A 16619-nucleotide genomic window follows, 5' to 3' on the forward strand; every position below is an offset into this window, starting at 1 on the left:
ATCGGTCCACACAATGATATGTGTGTGATTCCACAAGGATGAGGGTTGAGCTTTGTCCTGTAATTACTGTTGGAAGTTTCCAGAACTGCAGCCACCTTGAAAATCATGTGACCTGTAGCAGTTTTTGGTCCAGCAAAGTCCATTTTAAAATAAGCAGAAAGTAATGGTTGATTTGAACAGTTTATGATCTCTTACATATCTTATGGACATGATGCTCATGTTGCCTCTGTTTCTTTTGCCAATAAACTTAAATGAAGTTAAATATGGGCCATCTGATTATCGATTGTTCAGTCATTAGAAACAGTTTCTATTTATTCTATCTAAACCCTTCATAACTTTATAAACCTCCATCAAATCCCTTCAGGTTTCTTGGTTCTAAGGACAATGACCCCAACTTCTTTTAATTTCTCGTCCCTGAGCCCCCCACAAAGATTACAAATCCTTTGGATGCACAGAATTGGGAAGCATAATCACAGTGGGATTGAATTGTTTTATTTAGGTTCAGAGAAGCCTCTTGGTTTTGTACTCTATGCCTCTATTTATAAAGCCCATTGAAAGCTCAGGTTTCAATATGATACAATTTACAGCCATGGCTTTATCAGAGAATTACACATAACTTGGTCTTTCATATTATGAAACCAGCTCTGCTTCTTTGAACTTAGTCCTATGCAATATCCAGACAGCAGCGTCCAAAAGACTTGAATCTCCCAAGCACCACAAACGACAACCCCATGTACAAATGGGAATATTTTGAACTAACAATGACATATTCGATTCACGTGACTCCTAGTTTCAATTCCAAGTTTAAAAATGGCAAAACCTTTCAGGTGAATTGGCTGGTGCTAATTCTAATCACTCAAGTGGGCTTTGTTAATATTGTTAGCATTGAGTGATAAGTATTTTCTCACTTTAAATTGAAACTAACAGTTACGAATGTCCAGCATAAAGCATACAATAGGAGAGCAATGTACTGCAAATGCTCGAAATCTGAAATATGAACAGTTAGTGCTGGAAATACTCAACAGGTCAGGCAGCATCTGTGGAGAGAGAAACAGAGTCAATGCTTCGGGTCCACAATCTGCACTAGTTCTGACGAAGGGTCACTGACCTCTGTTCTCTCTGCACGGATGCTGCCAGATGTGCTGAGCACTTCCAACACTTCCCGCTTCTATTGGAGCAAAACTAACCCCTTTTGCCAGCTGCCCAAAAAGCAACTAGACACAACGTCAAACTTGAATTGCAAAACCAAAAGTTAAGGTATGAAGAAAAGACAAACAACTAGCTGAGCAAAAAAAAGTCAAGGCAATAAACTGATCACTTTAAAAATGAGGTATTGATAAAAATGACCATTAAAAAGTGCCAAGCTAACAAATAAAACCTTTTTTTTTTGCTTAAGAAGTAGAGTGAGAGAGAGACAGACTGTAGGCCCCAAGTCCTGGTCATCATGGAAGGGGGAGGGGACCAGCGATGAATTCAGGAATTGCGTTAGCTAATACTGACCTTGTGTTTACCTCTGGTGGTACATACTGCACGGACACATTCAATTTGAGGGAGGAGGTCAGGAAGCCAGGGGTAGGGGGTCACACCATCGAGGGAAGAGAGATCAGGAAGGGCCAGAGCTATACAGTCAACTTGAGGGAGGCGAGGTTGTGAAGGGCCAAGACGACAACGTCAAGGCGGAAGGTCATGAAGGGCCTTCTTGGGGTAAGCCAAATGTAGAGGTGAGGCACTAGGTATTTTACCTCACATTGTGCTCCAGCCGCCTTTATTCAAGTCTGAAGTGATGGGTAAAGAAAGCATCTGGCAATGCCCAACAAAAACAGAAGAGTCCAAGAGGTAAGCAAAAAAGGAGGGACTGGGGAATCTGCCATGTCCTCTTCAGCCAATGATTGCTATTGTTCAGAACAACAGCAATCACTGACTGAGTTCCTGTTGATTGGGATGATATATCTGCCATATTGGCTGCTTTAAGCACTGCCAGAACAACTTGTAGCCAATCTGGCAGGTAGACCATCCCCATTAACATACTATACAGCCAATGAGCATGGGCACATTTAGAGCATGAGCCCTGGTGTTTTTCATCCACCCTCTCCCAGACCCTGTGTTCAAGGACATTAGAGATGAACAGGATGTTTGGGGACAGGATTATAGTTTACAAGAACAGAGGAGTTAACAGCAAAAAAAATCCTGTTCTGATCACCGACATCCCTCATTTTTATGACCACAGATCATTAAGAAAGTTGATTAAATAATAAACTGCAAGATCATACTATACAGTAAGCCTTATACATCCTCCATACCTTGAAAAGAGAATTTCAGTATCATACTTTACAGTAAAGCTGACATTTGCCTTGTTGTCAAAATTAGTTTTTGGATCTTCATAACTCTCACTGTAAAATAAAACAGCTATGATATTACTCAAACTTCCAAATAGAAATTGTAAAACATAAAAAGTAAATTGTCTGAATTATTATGATCAATATTTACCTGGTGGCATGGAAGTTCACATATGTATCATTCTGTGGTTTGTTGACATTAAAATCAAAGTTAATTTTAAAAGAGACCTATCAACGTGTAAAAAGAAAAATTGAATTTAATGTATTTAACTTATAGTTTTGCTCTGACTTAAGCATTTAATCACAAGGTAATTTCTAAATCAATATTTAATAAAGAATAACTGTAAGGGTCTTTATTGAAAATGCTTTCAACCAGAGCCCTATCCACTGCATCTCTAAGGACTCTGGCTGCTTAGTGACTGTTTCATCATGCTTTCTCATCCTGCTGTTCATTCTGATACTCCTCCTGCTGCAGCTCCTCCTCACCTGTTTCAAGTTCAAATCCCTTTTCTTGGGCCATTGTGAAGCATGCAGCATCTTTTCATATTTTGACAACACTTTCTGCACCAAACTGATTTTCATTATCTTCTTGGGTTCTCACTTGTAGCTATATTCAGTTGGGGGTTTGAGGACAATGGAGGCATGTGTGGTCAGCATCTTAGTAGATAAACGAGATCTCATAGGGGTCATCCATCTCGCTTAGGGTCATCTTCTGATTACTTCCTCACCTACCTAGCCTCACCTCTCACTTTTTTCAAATTCCATGATGACCTTCACTATGGGTATTGACCCTTTGCCTTGGTACCTGAATAAGAGATTTTGGAGGGGTACTTTTGGAAGTTAAGAATGGAAAAAACAGATTCCAGTGTAGAATTCTCCTTTGAGCGTTTATTCTGTGGCCAGCTTAACATCCACTGTCTTCAGTGTAGACTTGGTAATTCACCCCTCTGATCTCTGATGTATTTAAAATCATAAATTGCATGCATTTCTATTCCAAGCTTTTATTATTAATGAATCCAGTAAAGTGTTCTTAACAAAAACTAAAAAAAATCACCTTATCTCCTCCTTTTAAAAACGGCAACCCAATGTCACAGGATACCAAATTTGAGTTCTCTTCACTACAGTCGGTGCCTTCAGCCTGTTAAAATAAAAAGATAAAACACCCATCATATAGTTTAAATATACATTTCTCTCTCTCTCTCTCTCTCTGTCATATCCCTATCTCACTCCAATAGCTTTATAATAGGATAGACTATCTTTTTTATGAAATTTCTATAATCTACAGATTTGTTTAGGTGAAATTATTGTTCAACAACATTATTACAGATAGTGCAGCACAATTTTACTAATCTGGAAAAAATTGGGGCTGTGCCACATTTTGCAATTGGAATCCCTTCAGCATGATATGAATTGTCTACTGACACATTACAAGCTTGTCCAGGGAGCTAAACCTGAAGCACACATGGCTGGGGAGCAGAAAGTCTGGTCAGGCACCTCTCTCAAGGGCTGCAGCTCACGATGGAAGCATAATTTGGGGTGGTGGCATGAAAATCAACTAATTGTTTACAATAGCACAATAGAGGCATGTGGGAAACACTGTTCCCATTGATGCTGAAGGGTTGGAGGTCTGACTGCAGGAAGTACAGCAAAAAAGGTGGCCTGTTTGGAGGCTGAGTGCCCCACTTCACAAATCTAAGAATGGATGTGTAGGGCAGGGGATAAGTCAGTTTTTCCTTGTCAGAAAGGGTCATGGTCTGGCAATGATGCAGTATGAAAGTTACCTGTGACAGGCCAGTCAACTTCTCTGCCCAACTTTTCCCTCTATCCTCCACACAGAGGCAGCTTAACACCCAAGTGGAAAAGACAAAGATCTACATTTTTGTTTTTAGTATGTAAGGGCTATGGTATCATGTAAAGTATCATATAATTAAAATGTTATACTCACTGATGCGAAAAAGATGTTATCAGAAAAATGGACAGCGACTTTAGCATTAAATGCATTTTCCTTCTTGTTCTCTGTCTCTACATTAATGGTTACTTGTTTTTGCTTGCTACTAACAATGTAGTTACTGTTGGTAGAAATAAGACATTTATTAATTTAAGATATATATTTGAAAACACAGTGAGAAATGGTAAATTGTAGTCAAGTAAAGCCATAAGGAAGAAATACTATTATAGAAAGACTTGCATTTAGATAATGCTTTTAATGATCACCTGATGTCCCAAAGCACTTTATGGACAATCGGAAGTACTTTTGAAATGTTGGGACTGTTAGAAAGTAGGAAATCCGGCAGCCAATTCTCATAAAGCAAACACACACTGACAGCAAAGTGATATTGGCCAGATAATCTCTTCTGGTGATGCAGATTGAAGGGTAAATATTGGCCAGGACAATGGGGATAAGTCCCTTGCTCTTTGTCAGAATAGCACTGAGGGACCTTTTGCATTCATCTGAGCAGACAGAAGGGACCTCGGTTTAATATCTCAGCTGAAAGACAGAGCAGCACCACCTCTGTACTACACTGGAGTATCAACATTAATTTTTGTGCTTAAGCCTTTAAATTGGATTTGAACTTGGAATCTTATGACTCGGAGGTGAGAGCACCACTAACTAAGCCATGACTGACATGTTAGTTCCTATTCACTGAAAAAGGTTTTTTTTTAACCTTGTACCTCAGTGCATTACACCAAATTTTTTCAAAGAAAGGAACGCAATTATACATTTAAAGAAAATACTTGTCCATTACCTTGATGATATCCTGCCCTATTTGCCTTGAAAAAGGTGATATTAGTCTGAGAAAGAAAGACTCTATGAGCAGAATTTTCCAGTCGGTGTGCAGGGGCAGGCCTGACATGCCGATGCGTAAAAGGATGCGCGATGACATCAGGTGTGCATCCTGACATCACCATGTGCCATTGCAATATTTCATTCGGTGGGTGTGTGCCGGAATCGGCTGCATGCCCGCCGAAATGTAAACAGCATATTAAGGCCATTAAGAAGTCAATTGAACCACTTGAGAATGCTGCCCGTCCAATCTTAAGGCTGGTGGGCAGGCAGAAAGCCCAAGCAACCTTCACATTTTGCAGGAAACCTCATCCATGAGCGGGATGAGGTTTCCTGAAGCTTTTATTAAATAAACAAATACATTTTCATAAATATAAAAGCATGTTCCCACTCATGTGACACAGTCACATGATGGGACATGTTTAAATAAATTTTTTAATCAATTCTTTAATTATTTTAATGTCCATTTAATCCCTTGAGGCAACTCTGTGCCTCAAGGAGATTGCTGTGCTTTTTTGTGCGCATGCATGTAAGAGCGCTGGCCCCAACTTTCCCTCCTTCCCCCGCCCATACAGGTAGCACTGAGCACTACTGGCCGTGTATTACACTGGACGAACATTAATTGGCCCGTCCGTGTAAAATGGCGGTGTGGTGCCGATCGTGGGCGACGATCGGCTCCTGGCCTGGCCCCCTCCCAGCCCGCCCGTCATAGGAAAAATCCTATCTGTGGCTAAATGTGGAAGCTAAGGATGGTATCAAATTGAAAGAAAAGGTGCAGAATGCTGCAAAAATTTGTGGTAGCACAGAAGATTGGGAAAACTTTAGAAACCAGCAAAGGATGGCGAAAAAAAAAGGGTAAATTCGAATATGAAAGAAAACTAGCAAGAAATATAAAAACGGACAGTAAACGCTTCTACAAGTGTACAAAAAGTAAAAGAATAGCTAAAGTATGTGATGGTTTCTTAGAGAAACTGGGGAACTAATAGTGAAAAACAAGGCAGAGCCTTTGAACAAGTATTTTGTACTTGTCTTCACAGTAGAAGACACAAAATGTATCTATCCCACAAATTATAAAAAATCAAGAGGTAAAAGGGAGGGAGGAATCTATATTAATCACACTCACTAGAAAAAAAGTACCAGGAAAACTAATGGGACTAAAGGATATCAAATCCCTAGACCTGATGGCCTTCATCATAGGGTCTTAAAGGAAGTGTTGGCAGAGATAGTGGATGCATTGGTTCTAATCTTCCAAAATTCCCTAGATTCTGGAAAGGCTCCAGCAGACTGGAAAATCACTAATGTGATAAATGGTCACTTGGTAGAACACAACTTGACTATTGCTGAAAAAAGAGATATGCTGTCAAAGCTTTTTGTTTTGCACTCATCAGAACAGACACAAGAATACCAAATTTCAAAAGCAACAAGAATTTACACTGCAGAAACAGGGTGCTGATTGTTTGGTAAGTGGACTCTGATTGGTCAAGGCCTTGCCATGGAGAATGCACAAGGGAACAATACCCCCAAGCTTTTGTTTAATAGAAAAGGTGCAATTCCTGGACAAATTCCTTTTGCCTGCAGAGGACTGGGCCTGCATATTAATTTATGTAGCTTCTAGCAAGTGTAAATGAGCGACTGATAATCATAAATTATTTGTTAACATACGTAACTCTTGGCACATTTGGGATTGTTCAGTAAGTGCTGCACAAACTATGCCTGTTGTGAACAGCTGAAGCAACATACTGTTTGATACGATCCACCAGTCTTTGGGACATATGGCTGACATACCGAGCATCAAACCAGCATGGAAATTCATATATTACATTATTCATTTGTGTGATAGGTAGAACATCTTTGGATCTGACAGCAGCATCTTGTTAATGGAGAATACCACTTGTGTTGGTTCTGCATTGTAGCAGCATGACATGGCTAGCTTCATCTGTTGCTCAAATTTTTGAGGGGGCTTACTCTTCCAGGGTAATCTGAGCTAGACTGGGTACTTTTTAGGACGGAAAATGGCAGCCTTAGGCCCATGCATGAGTTGGTGTGATATGCAGTGAGCAATGATCTGATTGGGATAGCCACTACCTCGCAGGATGGCTTTGATGGCCCTTAATTCTGCAGCAACCTTGAGCATAGGTGAGAACTGTGAAGCTTAGGCTAGACTTTTGCTCTACATGCATTTAACATTATTTTATGAGTAAAGACATTTTTCACAAATCTGTTAACGCTTTCTCAGAAGTTGTTTTATTTTAAACGTTTACTTATTGACTGGCTAGTTAAGTGCAAAAGCAGAATAGCTTGGACCCTATTTACGAGATTGCCGATAAGGCCAATCTTACAGTGGGTGGAGCTGTAGGAATCCCAACACATACATTGACCAGTGAAGGTGCGCTTGTGGTAGAAAGTAGTAGGGAACCTTTAAGGGAATTTCTCAACTAGCACATTGTGGAATGGGAGTTTGTTAGACTGCACCATTGCAGAGGTGAATTTAAGTGCAGGATGGAGCCTATTAGTGTGTGTAAGGAAATTCTTACACGCAGCTGCAGATTCAAACATAGGAAACGTATCATCTACATATTGGAAATATGCAAAGGGTAGGAGGGTAGGAAACTTTCTATCGACAACGTGTTTCTCGTGGAAACCAGTGAAAATGTTGGCACAGGCTGGTCCATGGCAACAACATCTACAAGTGGTCTGCATATCGATAGCAATGCCTTGTCCATGTGCTCATTCAACATTGTTAGTCCATTCAAGGAACTCATAGATACTTGCGCCGCGTCAGTATATCTTGGCAATCTAAACAGACTACCATTGTTTGAATCTGTACTCATTGAACTAATGAACTTAGCAACCTATGCAGCTGAGTTCAGCTTTAAAGACACTATACATGCCCAAATATATGGCATTGCCAAGGGATCCATGGGACTGCAGAAATGTTGCAGTATTGAGGGATCTGTGTGTCCTTGTACATGAATAATAAAAAACTAAACATGCAGGTATGGCAAGTAATAAGGAAGGCAAATACAATGTTGGCCTTTATTGCAAGGGGATGAAATATAAAAGTCAGCAAGTCTTTCTACAAGTGTACAGGGCATTGGTAAGACTGCACCTAGCATACTGTGTACAGTTTCCGTCTCCTTACCTAATGAGGGATAGACTTAGATTGGAAGTAGTTCAGAGAAGGTTCAATAGGTTGATTCCTGGAATGAAGGATTGTCTTATGAGGAAAGGATGAGCAGTTTGGACCGATACTCATTGGAGTTTAGAAGAATGAGAGGTGAACTTATTGGAACATAAGATCCTGGGGGTGCTTGACAAGGCAGATGCTGAGAGGATGTTCCCCTCATGGGAGAATCTGAAACTAAGGAACACAGTTCCAAAATAAGGGATCTCCTATTTAGGATGGAGATGAGGAGGAATTTCTTCACTCAGAGGGCCGTTAATCTTTGGAATTCTCTTCCTCAGACAGCAATGGAGGCTGGGTCATTGAATATATTCAAGGCTGAGTTAGACAGATTTTTGATCTACAAGGGAGTCAAGATTATGGGAGGCCAGCAGCAAAGTGGAGTTAAGGCTAAATCAGGTCAGCCATGATCTTATTGAATGGTGGAGCAGGCTTGAGGGGCCTATTTATCCTGCTCCTATTTTTTATGATATTATGATCTTTGCCTTGGCCCCGGAGCCAAGAGCAAGATTTTCCCCCCGTTAGGGGTGGAAGTGCTACAGTGGCGCGGGCGGGTGTGCCTCCGATTGGCGCCCCAGATTGGGGGCACGCTGCCATTTTATGTGGACAGGCCAATTAAGGCCCGTCCAGTGTGACGTCCGCCAGGAAGCGCTATGCACTACCTGTGCAGGCTGGGGGGGCGGTGGATTCCTTCAGCCGGGAGTGCACTCTTTCTTGCATGCACACAAAAGAGCGCACAGATCTCCCTGAGGCTAAGTGCTGCCTCAGCGAGATCAGCTCCGATTTAAAACTTTTAATAAACATGTTCAAAAATTTTCCCTGTCATGTCCTCTCATGTGACACTGTCACATGAGTTGGGACATGTCCATAAGTTTTATTGAAACCTTTCTTAAAAATTTAAATACCCTCCTGAAACATCATCCCGCCTGTGGATGAGGTTTCATGCTTTTTCTGAAGCCCACCAGAGCTCCTGGCCTGGGGTCCATTAACGACCTTAATTAGTTTTCCAATGGCCTCAATAGGCCGTTGACAGGTCGACGGGCGCGCAGCTGACTCGGATGCGCCCCCGCCGACCTGAAAATGGAAATGACGCGGGATGATGTCAGGAGTTCCACCCAACATCATCCCACATCATTTTATGCGTCGGCAAGTGGGCCCTGCCCCTGCTTGCGGACTGGAAGATCCTTCCCCTAGGTTTCTTATCTTTACAAAAGGGATGCTGGTATCTTCATAATATTATGATTTGCAACGTACGGTAACTTGCCAGAATTTTAAACCCAGTCAGCAGTATTACTAAGATAGATTCAGTCAGCAATATCATCAGCATAGTTTCAGTCAGATGAGAAGAAATATTGTTCTCTTTCAGCTCTATGCTGCACAGTTTGTTTTTAAATTTGCTTTTGAGTTGTGGGGAACACTGGCAAGGCAGTTCAACCCTAATTGCCTTAAGTACATTAAGAAGCTGCTTAGTTTAGGACAGGACTCACATTTTAACCGTATTAGTAAGGAGTGGCATGTCCCTTCCCTGAAGGACATTGGTGAATCAGCAACCTTTATTTCAATCCAATAGCTTTCACTGTCCCATCTACTTGGCTCCATCGATTTCTGGGGATTCCTCTGCTTTTAGACAGCTAAGAGCAGTAAGTTAAGAGTTAATGTTTCCACCACATTTTCTTCTTTGGTTGTTAACCAGTGCCTATTTTTATGCATACCCAGGAGAGCTGTTTCAGAAAATGTTTCATTGTTGCTATTGCAGGCCCATCAGGCCTGAAGCAATGAAGGGCAACAGGGCAGTATTAATCCTGCACTTTGAGAGTGGCTGTGGGCCATGCAATATCCAAATGCAGAAAGATTCAAGTCTGCACAGGCTTGGTAGCCTTTGGGTACATTGCACCAGACTAACATCTAAAGGAAAATCATCCCTGGAATGTTTGGAATGCTTAGCATTGAAGAATTTAAGAGCAATAAGGGAGCCTCAACGCTAACAATAGGAAAGAATGTATTGATTCTACCAAGTCAAAATTAGGATATTTTATTCCTCAATAAATGCTCTATTAAATGAAGCAAGCTAGTAGGTTCAACTAATTAAATATAATTAGATTTTCCCACCTGCTGTTTGGAATATTTGAATGAATTTTAATAGCAAGGTCTGTTATGCATTCTTCATCATCACCACAGTCTTTGGAGAATGGAATCTGAAACAGTTTGAATGGAAAATTAAATTGCATACACGTAATTCAGCATCAAATAAAATTTATCTGTGTTATCTCCTTGAACTTACAAAAAACTCCCTGGACCTTGCTGTTTGGGCATCAAGGCTAGGCCCAGCTTCAGTATCTTTTGGAGCAAAGTCTAAACGTAGACTAAGAGGGCTAACGATATCTGTTTTGTCCTAGTTAGGAAAGAATCACAACTATAATTTGAACACAACATCTAGAATTATATGGAATATACAATGAAAAACACACATGCCTAATGCAAAAGCAATTGTAATTACTTACAAATCATAGGCTTGTTATAAAGTTGTTTTGCAATACTTTTGCACTTTATTTAAATTTCAATTAAGCAATCGAGCCTGATATAGTAATCAAGAGCGTGAAATATTCTCCAATTTATAAAAAGTAATTTAGCATCATACTTACATTGACATAAAAGCTAAATTCATTGCACTTTAGCGTGTGATCAACTTTAATGTCCTCTTGTATTTCTCGCATATAGTTTGTTTGAAACAATGCTCGTGAAGTAGCATGAGATGACTTGAGACTTACATCAAATGTTGCATTGTACCTAATGTCTGAAGAGTTTGAAAAGGATTATTTTAAAAAGTAATTTCTCTGTGACCTATATAGTCTAATACAATGTAATCAAATGAGAGAATAGCTTTCAAAAATTGTAGCTCATTAGGACAGGTGTTGCATTCCTGCACTTGCATAGGAAGCTGGCATGGAACGGGGAAGGGGTATTGGAGGTGACATCAAGGAAAATGCCTTTGGACTACTTCAGAAAAGGGGAGGGAAGATGTGTTTGGTGATGGCAAGAAATGGCAGAGAAGGATCCTTTGAAGTGGAAGGTCACATCTGTTTCTACCTTCCATACCATTGCTTCTGATGCGTCTTCCCTTTTCCTTGGTCAAGGATTCCCCATCACCATAAAAAAAACGAAAAAAAAAAAAACAAATGTGGAGAGTAGACGGTCAGTGAACATCTGTAGAGATATAAAAGAAGGTGGATGTTTCAAACAGAATCCTTCAGGGAGTTGATTTCATTTGGATTCCAGAAGATTGATGTCTGTGCTGTGTTTTGCAGTGTTGCTAAATCTAGCTCTTACCCTAGCAGTACAGTCAGTAAACTAATTAGAGGTGGTCTGCCAAAATCCAAAACAACATCTCCCTTAGACTCAAAGATGGTGCTAGAGAACTGGAGACTTGTTCAATAATAGGGTGAAAAAAATAAGCCCAGCAACTACAGGCCAGTTAATATAACCTGGTGGTGGGGCAGCTTCGAGAAATGATAATTTGGGAGAAAATTAATAGTCATTGGGCAAATGTGGGTTAAGGAAAGCCAGCTTGGATTTGTAAATGGCATTTTTCCAACTTGCCTGAGTTTTTCATGGAGATAACAGAGTTGATGAGGGTAATGTTGTTGTGGTGTACATGGACTTCCAAGAGGCACTTGATAAAATGCCAAACAACAAGTTTCTGAGCCAAGTTAGAGCTCATGGAAAAAAGGGACAGTAGCAACATGGATTCGAAATTGGTAGAGTGACAGGAAACAGTAGCGCTTAATGAAGGTTTTTCAGACTGGAGTGGTGTTCCCCAGGGATCAGTGTTAAATCCCTGCTCTTCCTGATACATATTAATGACCAAGACCTTGGTGTACAGTGAAATCATAATGAGTCAAACTCAGATGACTCAAAATTCTAGTTCTGTCGAAGCCGTCAACCATTCTTGCCAGCAGAATAACAAATCCCATAGAACGATGCCAGTGATGAGCCAAAATTCTGCACTGGTTACTCTGGATTAGCCAAACTTGTCCAAGCTTGTCATATGACCTTGCCAACCATAGCAGAGTTAGACCACACAAAAAGGGTGAAATCATGGAATGCTGAGCAAGCCATCATTTGTCATTAAGACTTTCTGGTGAAAGGACATCCAAAACCTGAGAGTATGGCTAAACCTGAGAGAAAGTTTAAGTGTTGTCAAACAGAGAGAAGGCAAAGTTGATACAGCAATTGGAAAACAGTGACATGAAGCAGAAAACAGATAGAATGAGAACAAAGCTTTACTAACATGATATAAGGTGGCCCAAGTAGAGAATGTTCTCATCTCTGGTCCAATCCTGCAGGAAATGGGACTCACCCTGGCAAAGAAGCTGGGCCACATGCAGTTCTCCTGCAGTGACAGATGGCTGGACCAATTAAAGACAAGGCATGGCATCATCTTCTGCGAGGCAAGTGGTGAGGGTGTGGTAGTTATGGCAATGATGACAGATGATTGACTCCAAAATGGTCTCGCTAACAAACAAGTATGCACCAAGATATTTTTAACATGGATGAACCTGTCTTTTGCCAGGCCGCTCTGATGTTTAAAGGTGAAACATGTACTGGTGGGAAAGAGAGCAAGGAATACGTCAACATGGATGGCACTAAAAAACTGCCACTTCTTGTGACAGTCTAGGCCAAGAAACCATGTTGCTTTGCAAATGTACCTATGCAGCATGAGGCTAACAAAACTGCCTGGATGACCTCCAGTCTTTTTCAATGCAAAGCCCAAGTCTTTTGCAAGTTCAGGTCACTAAAGCATGAACAAATTGAATAGACTTTTTCACACATTTACTGTGTTTTCATTTTGATATTTCAATCTATTGTTTCAGGCACACTTGAGTTTATAGGCATATCAGGTTACATAGAGATGCATTCATGTGGAAATGGGGCCTGATCAGCTATCATGAAGCTCTATTTAAACACAAATTTGGAAGCGGCTCCCCTGGGATTTGACTCATCGGGATTTTACTATATTGTAAATGGTGAGGACGACAGTATAGGACTTCAAAAGAATATAAAGCAGTTTGGTGGAATGGGCAGACAAGTAACAGATGAAATTTAAGTATGAAGGGATTCATTTTGGTAGAAAGAATGCAGAGAGACAATATAAAATAAAAAGGTGCAATTCTAAAGGGGGTGCAGGAGCAGAGGAACCTGGTTGTTTATGTGCATAAATCATTGAAGGTGACAGGACAGGTTGAGAGCATGGTTAATAAAGTATACATAGAGTACAAAAACAAGGAAGTTCTGTTAAGCTTGTATACAACACTGATTTGGCTTCAACTTAAGTACTGTGTCTGGTTCTGGGTGCTACACTTCAGGAAGAATGTGAAGGCATGGGAGTGCAATGATTTCATGAGAATTGTTCCAGGAATGAGAAACTTCAGTTATATGGATAGACTGGAGAAGTTGGGACAGTTTTCCTTTTCTCTTTCTTGAAGAGAAGGTTGTGAAGACTTGATGGAAGCATTCAAAATCATGGAGGGGTCTGTACAGAGTAGATAGGGAAAAACTGTTCCCATTGGTGTTAGGTTAGAGAACAAGAAGCTTTAAAGGCAAAAGAAGAATTGGCAATATGAGGAAAAACTTCACACATTTGAGACATGCAACTGTCATTAAGTATAGACATTGAACAAAATACTAGCTGGTGATTACTTTCAATAATACATGATGCATTCTTTGGAGAGGTGTACAAGATTATGAGGGGCATGGACAGGGTGGATAGGGAGCAGCTATTCCCCTTAGTTGAAGGGTCAGTCACGAGGGGACACAAGTTCAAGGTGAGGTGCAGGAGGTTTAGAGGGGGATGTGAGGAAAAACTTTTTTTACCCAGAGGGTGGTGACGGTTTGGAACGCACTGCCTGGGAGGGTGTTGGAGGCAGGTTGCCTCACCTCCTTTAAAAAGTACCTTGATGAGCACTTGGCATGTCATAACATTCAAGGCTATGGGCCAAGTGCTGGTAAATGGGATTAAGTAGGTAGGTCAGGTGTTTCTCACATGTCGGTGCAGACTCGATGGGCTGAAGGGCCTCTTCTGCACTGTGATTCTGTGACCTGTGACCATTATTGGCTATCTCATTTCTCATGCCTCACCTTCTGCTCTCACCTCTTCTCCTTCCTCCCAGAACTACGGTAGGGTTTCCCTTGTCCTCACCTTCCCACAATGCAATCCCCTCTATATTGGGAAGATCAAACACCGATTGGGTGATCATTTTGTGAAACACCTCTGTTCAGTCTGCAAATCTGACCATAAGCTTTTGGTTGCTTGTCATTTTAGTCCTCCATCCTGCTCTGATATCTCAATCTCAGTCTCCTATGCTGTTCTAATGAAACTCAAGGATTAGATAATTCACAGATTTCCAGACTCAACATTCAGTTCAACAATTTCAAATTACAACTACTGCTATCATTTGCCTGGATGGAAATTGTTGGTCTGTTTTTACCATTTTCAGTTCCTTTAGACCATTTTTGCTTCTGTATTTGTCCCATGAACTGACCCCCCTCTTTTACTTACGCTATCAACACTTCTGCTGTTTAATCACTCCTGCCTTCCGCAGACCTACCCTTTTGTTCCTTCACCCCTCTCCCCACTTTCTCTGCCTTTAAAATTGAACTTTTTCAAGTTCGGATGAAAGGCCATTGACCTGAAATCTTAACTCTGCTTCTCTCTCCACTAATGATGCCAGACCTGAGTATTTCCAGATTTTTCCATTTCTCTTCCAGATTTCCTGCATTAGTCATGTTTTGTTTTATAAGGGGGAGTAATTGTTCTTGGATTGATGGTCATCAGATCTGCTCAATAGTGTTGTTAAAACTTTGCAAGTTCAGTGCATCCATGATAGTTCAAGTTAGAATGTCCATTTAAACTGGAATTGGAATCTATTACATTGTCTGGAGCAAAAACATTTTATACCACAGCTCTATGCTTTTTCTTTACAAACCCAGGGCACTTACCAAGTATCCCACTCGAAGTGAAGGTCATCTCTATATAGGGCAGGTTTATCTCTGCTATATCATCTAAGGGTTTGTCTAAGGAAAGATATACTGGCATTGGAGGCAGTCCAGGGAAGGTTCACTAGGTTAATCCCAGGGATGGAGGGATTTTCTTATGAGGAGAGGTTGAACAGGTTGAGCCTGTATTCATTGGAGTTTAGAAGAATGAGAGGAAACCTCATTGAAACATATTAGATTCTTAGGGGGCTTGACAGAGTAGATGCTGAGAACAAAAACAGAATTACCTGGAAAAACTCAGCAGGTCTGGCAGCATCGGCGGAGAAGAAAAGAGTTGACGTTTCGAGTCGAAACGTCAACTCTTTTCTTCTCCGCCGATGCTGCCAGACCTGTTGAGTTTTTCCAGGTAATTCTGTTTTTGTTTTGGATTTCCAGCATCCACAATTTTTTGTTTTTATCTAGATGCTGAGAAGTTGTTTCCCCTTGTAGGAGAGTCTAGGACCAGAGGGCATAATCTCAGAGGAAGGAGCACCCATTTAAAACAAAGATATGGGGAATTTCTTCCCTGAGAGGGTAGTCAATCTGTGGAATTATTTACCATCGATGGCTGTAGTGGCTGGGTCATTCAAGGCTGAGGTAGATTTTTAATCAGAACGGGAATCAAGGGTTATGGGGAAAAGGCAGGAAAGTGGCGTTGAGGATTATCAGATCAGCCATGATCTCATTGATTGGTGGAGCAGACTTGATGGGCCAAATGGCCTACTTCTGCTACTATGTCTTATGGTCTAACGGTGTTATGGAATCCTTGTTGTGCAGTATCTAACTTTGTCCATACTGTGGGTCCGTTTGATAGCCAATTAGTTCAGTTTTGACTGGGATTAGATACAATCGTATAAATCCTTTAATGTCAATCTTAACTTAAAAGTGCACCGTGGGGTGAGTGGGAAGTGCTCATGATGGCGCTGATGTGCCACTAGAGCCATTTGAGCACCCAAGTCTAATTACCAATTTGGAGCTTGGTATAGTGGTTCTGAAAGGAACCTATACAATAAAAGCAAAACGCTGTGGATGCTGGATATCTGAAATAAAAGCAGAACGTGCTGGAAAACTCAGCAGGAATGGCAGCATCTGTGGAGAGAGAAACAGAGTTAATATTTTAAGTCCAATATGACTCTTCTTTGGAACCGAAGAGAGGTGGATAAATGTGATGGGTTCTAAACTGTTGAAAAAAGGATGAATGTCAGATAGAGCAAAAGAGAATGTGCAGGTTAGGTAGAGGGTGGTAGAGATTAAATGACAATGATGTCATGGAATAAGGTAC

General features: G+C 40.8%; 1 protein-coding gene across 1 annotated transcript in view; it reads right to left on the reverse strand.

The window, feature by feature from the left end:
* The window catches only part of itga2.2 (integrin, alpha 2 (CD49B, alpha 2 subunit of VLA-2 receptor), tandem duplicate 2), a 172538-nt gene that overhangs the window by 20980 nt on the left and 134939 nt on the right, over positions 1-16619 (reverse strand). Inside the window, exons 17-23 of the mRNA XM_041187111.1 lie at positions 10948-11099; positions 10587-10697; positions 10415-10500; positions 4282-4405; positions 3391-3474; positions 2488-2564; positions 2301-2390 (exon numbers count right to left, since the gene is read on the reverse strand). Of these exons, the coding sequence (XP_041043045.1) occupies positions 2301-2390; positions 2488-2564; positions 3391-3474; positions 4282-4405; positions 10415-10500; positions 10587-10697; positions 10948-11099 (724 nt within the window). The remainder of the gene's footprint in view (positions 1-2300; positions 2391-2487; positions 2565-3390; positions 3475-4281; positions 4406-10414; positions 10501-10586; positions 10698-10947; positions 11100-16619) is intronic.

The sequence above is a fragment of the Carcharodon carcharias genome, chromosome 1 (genome assembly GCF_017639515.1).
Source record: "Carcharodon carcharias isolate sCarCar2 chromosome 1, sCarCar2.pri, whole genome shotgun sequence".
Lineage (NCBI taxonomy): Eukaryota > Metazoa > Chordata > Chondrichthyes > Lamniformes > Lamnidae > Carcharodon > Carcharodon carcharias.